Source organism: Ostrinia furnacalis, unplaced genomic scaffold (assembly GCF_004193835.3).
Source record: "Ostrinia furnacalis isolate ACB-3 unplaced genomic scaffold, ASM419383v2 OfSCF5941, whole genome shotgun sequence".
Taxonomy (NCBI): Eukaryota; Metazoa; Arthropoda; class Insecta; order Lepidoptera; family Crambidae; genus Ostrinia; species Ostrinia furnacalis.
Window position 1 is genome coordinate 349059 of NW_021136180.1, and position 10206 is coordinate 359264.

Consider the following 10206-nt stretch of genomic DNA (forward strand, 5'->3'; position numbering starts at 1 on the left):
ATCTAGCTCAGTATAGAATAGGCTCTAATAGGCAGCAGGAGGATAAAGATGGAAGCCAAACTGCGGCTAGCGAGGAGGTGTGTGTTGGCTGCCTTTAGCACAGCCCTGGTGGGAGACCACAGGTAAATGAAGTCCTTCGTATATTCTACTTGATTCTAGGATGTATTTGTCTAGTCTAGCTCAGTTCAGCTCGGACCCTGACTCTTAGCAGAAGGAATAAGGTGAAAGCCAAGCTGCTGCTAGCGAGGAGGTGTGTGCTGGCTGCCTTCAGCAGAGCCCTGGTGAAAGCCCACAGGTAAATAAAGACCGTTATTTAATCTAGCTTGTTCCAGAATACTCTCACTCACTAGGAAATACTGAGGGAAGAGCAGCAATAGTTTCCCTTAGCACTGCCTTGGTGGGAGTCCACGATTAAATTTAGGACTTGGTCTAATCTAGCTCAGTATAGAATAGGCTCTAATAGCCAGCAGGAGGGATAAGGTGGAAGCCAAGTTACGGCTAGCGAGGAGATATGTGCTGGTTGCCTTCAGCACTGCCCTGGTGGGAGAACACAGGTAAATAAAGGACTTCTAGCTTGCTTCAGAATGGGCTGTAACACTTACCAGGAGAGACTAGGGGAGAAGCAGCGTTGGTGGCATTTAGCACTGCCTTAGTGGGAAACCACAGGTAAAGGCCTTTATCCTAGCTTGCTCTAGAATGGGTGGTTCTAAGACTAGGGGGCTGCCAACCTGCGGTTAGCAAAGAGCAGCGATGATTGCCTTTAGCAACTGCAAAATAAATTCTCTTCTAAGATGATGCACAAAAAAAAGTTCACACAGTTTAAAAGTAGACTACAAAAATATTAAAATAGGTCAAAATATTATGATTGGTTTTATTTCTGGAACTAAATGGATCATTCCACACCCAACTTTAATCTCCAATACCCATACACAAGAAAGTCGAGATTTTTTCAGGAACAGAAACTGCTAGAAAAGTCTAAGTTGGTAGTTTGTTTGAAATAAACCAGGCGTTTTATGTCCCGCGTCCCGCGTAACGAGGGTGGCACGGGAACGGGTTCGGAACTGGCAGCTGTATCTGGGTCTATCGATTGGTTAAAACTTTTACAGTGACTTATTATTAGAGACACTGGAAATAAAGCGACATTGGCCTAGTGGTGTGTGAATTTAGTTTGAAAAGCAGCTTTTAAAGTGTTTTATATTGTACTAGCTTTTGCCCGCGACTTCACCCGCGTGAAATTTAGTTTGTCAGAGATCGTCATAAAATATATAGCCTATATTTTATTCTGGGTTATAAAGAATAATACTGTAAAGTTTTATCAAAAACAAACATCCAAACGCATTTGCATTTATAATATTAGTGGGATTAGTAGAATGCGTAAACTGATTGTAGGAGAATGCCCTAGACAAACAGGGAGTTCGAAAATTTGTGATAAAATTGCGGAAATTATTAATAAAAATAAAACAATCATAATAAAATTAGCTCAATTAGGATCAAATTAGTATTCGAGTTTGTATTCTCAAAATGAACCCAACTTTTAGTTACACTCTACGAGTTTGTCTCGCCCTCTTCAGAACACCCTGTATAGTGTCTATTTAATCATTTAAATTACACAACTTTCGGAGGTTCGACCCGAATCAAAAATATGTAAGGGGATATTACACACAATATAAAAACTTAAAATCTATAAAATTAATTAGTACTATGAAATTCAAGGAACATTTAAACAATCTGCAGCACTTCGTGAGCTGAATACATTTGCAATTAACAAATCAACAATTCAAGTCCGACGCCATGTTGGATCCCGACAATTTATTTATAAGGGAACGGGCACAATCTTGATTAATGCCCATCGGCCGGCTGATACCGATTTCTAATTTGTGTTAAAGGCCCAGCGAATTATTTTTGGTAGACCCATGGCCACAACTGACATAAAAGTTTGCTTTGGAGAAGGACAAAAATTAGTTTTGGCACTATGTATAGGGTCATCAGTTCTAAGATCAGTTTTGGTAAGTTTTAAGCCTTTAAAAGGCAGTGGGACTATAGTTCCCACCATATTTTCTACCTTATTTGTTTATTTGTACCTTAAGGTCCAAAAACAATGAAAATTTTGATTGTATTATGACTGTTAAAGGGTTTACTAAAAAATCTCTTGAGTTAACCTGTTGGGTACATGGTTTAGAACAGAACTTTTTTCTAATTAGAACCTGTTCGTCTACTTCTAGGTAGATATTATCGACAGTATGGAAGTATCTAAAAAAAACTTAGGAGCCCTGTAGGTCCAGTGACTTTTTTTTTGTTTTGATACCACTTTGTTTTTTGTTTTTTTGTTCCTGCTGAAAATGTCAAGTAGCAATCTTATAGAGCTTACTGAGTTTTCTTCCATTGTTGTTTCAGCTGAGCACAGCCTATTCGTCAGGGAAACCTTTGAAGGTTATCGGTACATATTGATCTATCTTAATTTTTTGCTTCGGTAAATTAATAGCAATTGGCGGTTAAATTGTAGATCCTGGTACGGTCAGGTAGTAGGATCGAGATTATTACGAGTATTAACCATTTTTCGGGTGTGCGTGGTTAAACATAAAAAACTATACTAAAGTACGGCCAACGAGAAGCGATACCAAATGTAAACAAACCCAATGTCATGGTCATTTGGAATAGCAGGGGTTTGACTTTGACATATTTTGGCGGAAGAACGAGACATTACGACAAATACACAAGATGGGAAGAGACAGAATAGATTGTCAGTTCGAAAGTCGAATCGACCTTTTGTATCGCTGCTAGTTGGCCGTACTTTATGAAACTATTACATTTTGGATTTATAAAAAACAACTTACCGTAAGAAAGCCATTCCAACGGCTTTATTCTTGAAAAACAGCTCCATGTTAGGTCGACTCCATTTAATTTTATTCATCTGAAATGAAAGAAAAATATTTTCAAATATTACGAATATTTATAGATTGAGATATTAATGAAGACAAAAACATTGTTTGACTTTTGATTTTAACGTGCATCGAGCGTCAAGGGACTTTTCATTCGACTTGTTTTGGATTTGGCGGTGTTGTGAAACTCTGCTCAAAAGATTATAAGCATCTGCGTTCAATTTAAATACCAAATATTCTTTTATGTTAAAAAAAAAAAATGTCGTTACTGATTTCTTTGTCATTAACAAAAATACAAATACTAATTGTCAAAGGCACTTGGGAAAAGCTCAAATACGTTTGCCACCATTGACTGATAATTGAAGAAAATATAGCTAAGTGTTCGGGCGACGATCAATCTTGCTTCACTCGCTCTCGAAACTTGATGGTAAGGTATTTTTATGGCTTAAGCCGGAATATGGCTATATTACAGCAGGTTCATTCTGTATTAGGTTTTGTATACCATGTGGAAATAGTAGGTACAGGATAATTCGTGGCCTTAAAAAAGGTTTTCTTTTAACAGTTAACATTTTGTCATAATAAATGTAATGAGCTCTTTCAATCATCTTATGGGTAATATGTATTATGATTATGAGTAACATAATTTTGCATATGAATAAAAAATCATTCATTACTGATTCAATTGTGAATGTAGCGAGAAATCAGTTCCCACTAAGGTATCTTTAAATACCAAGTTTACAGAAAATCTAAGTACAAGAATTTATGTAGATAATGTTACTGAATTTCTCTACATTATGGCCCCACTTCTCCCGGCACATAACCGGCATAAGGGGTCGTAAGTGGCTTATAAATCAAATTCAATAAATTACTTTTGCTATGAGGTTTTTAATTAGATCGTCGATATTGCGATCGAGATGATGCTAATGATTAAAAGCAAATTCAACTCGTTTGACTTGATCTATAGTGTATTCTTTTCACCCAACAGGTTCTGTAGGTATTCGATTGTTATAAAAAAATACTAAAAAAAATATAAAACTGAATAATAACTTGAATAAATGGGTCCCATATTACCCTATTTGCCGTTTCATAGGTACATTTTAGGAATCCCTCCTGCAGGAATAACAAATTTATTTTCCTTTACAGGGTAAAACCAAGAAAGATCACCCGCCACGAGAGCACAGACGAGATCCTGGCCAGCGTCAAATCTGGCAACTACTGGCGGAACAACACCAAGCCAGACATCATACCTTCCACCTCCATCCAGGATATCACCAAAGACGAGCTTCCCAGAGTCAGAAGACGGTCCCGTAGAAGCCGTCACGTCACTTCCTATGGGTTTCCAGAAATTTCCTTGACAGACCAAGGGGATACGAAGACCATGAGGCGGAAGTACCATACGCTGAAGAGTTTGGTGTACACGGAGCCGGTGGAAAGTATTAGAGAGTTGAGGGAAAGGCCCCGGTCTGCTGGGTCTACTGTCAGGAATAAGGAGGTGCTGACCAGGCCTAGCCTTTTGGAGACTCTGGACTTCATTAATAGCGTGAAGGATGCGTTGTGCGGTAAGGATATCTTTTATTTATAGGATAACTACCTTCTTGTTTTTTATCGGTGCATCAGCAAAGTAGTTCTTAGTCGTGAAAGTAGTCTTCTAGGAAAGACATTGTATAAACCTTCCATGAAACTTGTTTGTGTTATTTGCCGAGAGATGTCACTGCTCTTTGAGACGCGTAAAGCTGTACCGCGGTGTCCAGATTTTTTCCCCCGGCTTTGTATACCTGGAGTATTTTGACATCTGTTACCCTTTGTGAACCATTGACAACCTGTGTCAAGCAATAAATTGTCACCTACATATTGACGTCTTATTTATACCTAGATAAGAGTCCCTTAAGTGCGCCGAGAGTATCCGTATTCCGTGGTTAATTCAGACATGAATGTTTATTGTCTAGTGGAAGAATCTGGAGCGTCAGATGCTGAAGACACAGGCTGGTCTGCGCAAGAGGAATGGCTGGCTGGGCAGACAGCACCTCTGAACTTGCTGGTGGCAAGGTCGGGGTCGCACACGCTCCACCTGCTGCTAGGCGACTTGGTGCTAGCTTTGCTACAGAGGGGAAGGTTTACAGTAAGTACTTATTTGGATTGTAAGATTTCCCAGTAGAATATACTATCGACTGTTTTGATAGTCAGAAATACAGCACAATAATTGTAATCAAGCACTTCCTATATGGTATTTTTAGTAAGGTAATTAGGGCTTGCACGCACGGGCGGTTTTTGTCGCGCGAGCCCTTACTATAGCTCAGATAAATTGACAAAATTCAGTGTGAATAGTAACGATTAATGTCAGAAGCAATAACCATGATCAGTTTGAAGCTATTGTAGAAAATGTCTCAATTTCGATCTAATACGTGAGAAATCAGAGTTTACAGAAACATCACCTAAAAACTACCACCTTCCAATTCTTCTTCCAAGTCTTGTGACCTTCCAGATTCTTCAAGAACTATGCTCGTGGCTCGGCGACGCCAGTGAAGGCGCGTTGTTCGCGTTACACCGTCTAGCGCGGGCTGCTCGGTCGAGGAGCAGTGAAAGGGCCACTACGTGAGTAGCGTGTAATAATATAGCGTGTAAGCTTAGCAAAAATATAGGATCTACCAGATATAGGATATAATATTATGTATGTATTTTGTTTGTTGTTCCTAACAAAAAAAAATTTTTTTAAGTTCCCAACTCAACCTACATGTTGCTATAAATAAAAGTTCCTGCATAGCAATTATGATTAATCTTTTAGGTCATGGAAGCTTCCAGAAGCAGAAGGAACAGCTCCAGCACCGCCACAAAAGTACAGCGTCCGTTCTCCGGACTACATATCTGGAGATGAGGGACCACCACCACCCCCGCCTCTGCCCAGGCATAGCAGCAGACACAAACAGGTACAGTTGTATGATTGCTGCTGGATTATGAAAACTTCTTGAAACCGATGGAAGAGGAGAGCTACTACGAAACGCTGTTTACATAGTTTCGGTTCTATCTGTCACCGTCGCTCTTACTGGCACCTCGCTTTGCGTGAGAGAGATGGCAACATTCGAAGCTTCGGATAACGTTTTTCGGAGTAACCCCGCAATCATGGAAGCTTCTAGAAGCCGAAGGAATAGTTCCAGCTCCGCCACAGAAGTACAGCGTCCGCTCTCCGGACTATGTGTCCGGGGATGAGGGGCCACCACCACCACCGCCTCTGCCCAGGCATAGCAGCAGGCACAAACAAGTACAGTTGTATGATTGCTGCTGGATTATGAAAACTTCTAGAAGCCGAAGGAACAGTACTACGAAACGCTGTCTGCGTAGTTTTGGTTCTATCTGTCACCGTCGCTCATACTGGCACCTCGCTTTGCGTGAGAGAGATGGCAACATTCAAAACTTCGGATAACGTTTTTCGGAGTAACCCCGCAATCATGGAAGCTTCCAGAAGCCGAAGGAATAGTTCCAGCACCACCACAGAAGTACAGCGTCCGTTCTCCGGACTACGTGTCCGGGGACGAAGGGCCACCACCGCCTCCACCACTGCCCAGGCATAGCAGCAGGCACAAACAGGTATAGTTTATTAATGATCCCTGCTGGATTATGAAAACTTCTAGAAGCCGAAGGAACAGGAGAGCTCCTATGAAACGCTGTTTACGTAATTTCGGTTCTATCTGTCACCGTCGCTCATACTGGCATCTCGCTTTGCGTGAGAGGGATGGCAACATTCGAAACTTCGGATAACGTTTTTCGGAGTAGCCCCACACCTCCAGCTCCGCTACAGAAGTACAGCGTCCGCTCTCCGGGCTACGTATCAGGGGATGAAGAGCCACCACCGCCGCTGCCCAGGCATAGCAGCAGGCACAAACAGGTATAGTGTTGAACGTCCACTGTTAAATTGTGGAAACTTCCAGAATTGACACTTTCAAAGTCAAGGAAGTACTGCTTCCACTCGAAAGAATTTGTGTCTGAAGACGAGGCCAACCATCATGCCTGCTGCTGAAGGATAGCAGCTACCAAAAGGTAAAGTTTTATGGAAGCTTCCAGAAGTAAAGGTATAGAAGCAATTGTATACTCATCTACAGGGAAAATACGAAAGATTTTCCCTAAAGATGAGGATACAGTGCCGCTAATGCCCAGGGTGTAGCACTAGGTACNGTAGGTACAAATAAGTACAGTTGTACGATCAGGTCACAGTTAGGTCGAGGTTACTGCCCAGGTATAGCAACAGGTACAAATAGATTTTTCAGTTTACAGAAACTTCTAGAAAAGATGGTATAGTCCAATCAATCCTTTGTCTAGTTTGTACGTAGAAAAGCACTCTCTTACATTATGAATATAATAAATTCTGATATAAAACTTTAAGTGAGTTGAGCTCACGTCGTCGCTTGGAAATACTTCTAAATGTGCCTCGAGTCCTAAGCTCGTGTTCTTAACTTGTTTACTTGCAGTTTGTTACGACGTTGCTTGTTTAGAACTTTAAATCCGACGGAGATATGAATAATTTAGAATTCACAGTCGCATTTCGTTCACATAATTCAAGTCGTAAAGGATTCCTAAAGTTTATTCGTGTAGTACATACGCATTACTACGTGGCTTTAATGTAAATTGTAGAAATTACAGTATATACAGGATGAAATAAAATTATTAGCATCTCTTTATTATAAGACTATTCATGTTACATATTTGGGGAATGTTATGTATCATGAGTGGAGTCTTATTTTAAAAGGATGCTAACGTCTTAAACTTCACCATGTAGATAGATAGATAGATATGTTAATAAATTCAATAATTGTTCACATCTATTCCATTCCTGGGTAAAATTGTGACTCAATCCTGGGAATAAATGATGTAGGTACACTGTAACCTGTGTCGCGAATCAGAAAATTACAGAAGTTGATGAAATCACAAAGGTAGAGCAAAAATACAATTGGACAACAAAGGTGCGCCAATCTCATACAATTGCCTTGACCGGATCTGCGACGGAAAAATGGACGATGAAATGTGAATGTGAGATTGGCAAAGTGGACTTCTTAAATTGGATATACCTTATATCATTTAGTATTAATTTCAAATAACAATCTGCACGTATATTTGACGATAGTAGTTACACACATACAAGACATATCGTGGCTTAAGTTCTAACAACGCGCAACGCGTAAACCTTAGAAAAATTAGTTATATTTCTTCTTCTTCCTCGGTCCCTCACTGATGAGGATCGCGACCACAGATAGTGTTCCTCCACAGACTGCGGTCATAAGCTGTGTGGACCGCACGATGCAAACTCCCGCCCACCGTCTTCCTCACCGCGTCCGACCATCTCGTCGGTGCCCTGCCCCAAGCACGTCTGCCTTCCATTTGTCCCAAGATAATTTGTTTCTCCAGACAATGCCTTGGAGTTACATTTCAGAAGGGCAAAAAACCTAGATTTTTTTCCTACACATTAGTACTGCACCATTTCTCTTACTCAGTGAGTCTCACTTGGAAGTAAGTTTCTCGTTTCTTACTAGCCCCATCGATGCGGCTTTCGATTCCCTAACAAAGGTATTAACATCTCAAAACCCCCTAAAATGCGTATTGCGTATGTATGTTAGAGCACGTGTAAGAACTTAAGCTACGACTTACACAATGATTCTATTGTGCGAGTAAGGGCGTAGGCTTTCTCAATAACTACCAAAGAGAATTTGTCGAGAAAAACTCAATAATAATAACAGCAATAGAATTTAAAATCAATTTTTTTACAGGTCCAAACGCGCTACCCAGACTTCCACCCACCAAATCGTCTCCAGCCTCTAGACTTAACCTACAAAAACCTCGACCAGCACTCCAACCGTTCCCAAGAATACACGGGCATCATCAACCCCATATACGACATCAAAATACCCCGGGACAAATTTAGGGTTAAGAGATCAAAATCTCTCGGTCGAAGTTTCAGTAACAAAAACCTTAACTTGGAAATCACCAGGTACAATATAACTCTAGGACATAAAAGTGGGAGGAGAACCAATGATGTGGTGACTGCAATCACTGGAATGACTGGGGAGACGGGTTTGGAGCCTAAGAGTAATTTCTTCCAGCGGTTTAGCACGGCTGAGGTGGTGGGCGACTCGTACAAGATTAGTAGGGCCACTATTGATTAAATAAAAATAAATCAATTGAAATTCCGCTGCAGGCGTATTCCAGAGTAGTGAATTACTAATTATTAGAAGAATCTTCTGTAAGAGGTTTTATTAGACAATGGCGAAAGATAGAGTTTAGAAACATTACTAACAATGTTAAAATAACATAAAAAGGTTCTCTATATTTGTTATTATGTGTAGCCAAAGATGATTGTTCTAACCATTTGTGTAGTTTCATAGACTTCAGAATTGACCAAGGTGTTATTAATAAAGTTATTGATTTCAATATTTTATAATATTTGTTATTATTAAAGAAAATTTAGAGAAAATACGATTTTCAGGACTTAGTTGGTACTTAATATTGTTATTTTTGATCACGTGCTTAATAAATTAAATCTGACTAATAACTGAATAAGAAAATGTTTTATTTTAATCTATGTCCTTTATTTATTAATTAAAAATAAGGGTAAAAAGCTAGACAACTGTATCAAATATCCAACTATAAGTTCGCGAACTCAAAACTTTGTGGAACCACTTTTCAAAGGGCGAGTAAGAAGTTAGCAACTTATGCGGGGTAGCACGTACTTTTAGAATCAGTTTATACTGAGTAGGTTCACTCTTCATGGGTTGGGTTGTGTATAGTATATATAAGTAGGTAATATAATATTATAGGTGCCATGTTCGGCCGTTTGGTTTGGTGTAGTAGTTCTAAATGTCAAGTCTTCGATTGATTCGAAGAAATTGAAATGATGAATTATAATTTATAATTTCTGTGACGGGTCTGGATGTTACTATTTATGTATTTAATTTAAAAAGTATATCCGTTAAGCTAGCACCCATAACCCATCTGTCTGTCTGTCTTAAAAAGTTTTGTCTCTACTGAAAAGTTTGATAGTTTGCAACCACAGATCACAGAAACTAAAGGGAGACAAGTGGGCGGGGCCGGTGTCGCAGCAATATGCCCAAAAACAGAACACATTGCTGCAGACGTCATAATGTAAACAATTTACATTGCTTGCATAGTACTAAAGATTACTCGAACGTTGCGTACTGATACCGCAGTGGATAATGAGCAAATATTTTGATTAAAGTTCCAAAATACTGAACTGTCCTATGCATGACATTGACAGTGGGGCGCCACCGTCAATACCGGATCGCTGGTTCCGATTTTTGCCATTTTGGAAACCATATAGTTGAAC

The 10206-nt window shown here is 39.8% G+C and overlaps 1 protein-coding gene across 1 annotated transcript in view; it reads left to right on the plus strand.

Moving 5' to 3' along the window:
• Nucleotides 1–9162, plus strand: part of LOC114361719 (uncharacterized) — a 33201-nt gene extending 24039 nt beyond the window's left edge. The window contains exons 18-22 of the mRNA XM_028316861.1: nucleotides 4023–4438; nucleotides 4826–4998; nucleotides 5362–5471; nucleotides 5662–5803; nucleotides 8633–9162. Coding sequence (XP_028172662.1) covers nucleotides 4023–4438; nucleotides 4826–4998; nucleotides 5362–5471; nucleotides 5662–5803; nucleotides 8633–9028 — 1237 coding nt within the window. The 3' untranslated portion in view covers nucleotides 9029–9162. The remainder of the gene's footprint in view (nucleotides 1–4022; nucleotides 4439–4825; nucleotides 4999–5361; nucleotides 5472–5661; nucleotides 5804–8632) is intronic.
• Nucleotides 9163–10206: the final 1044 nt, after the last annotated feature.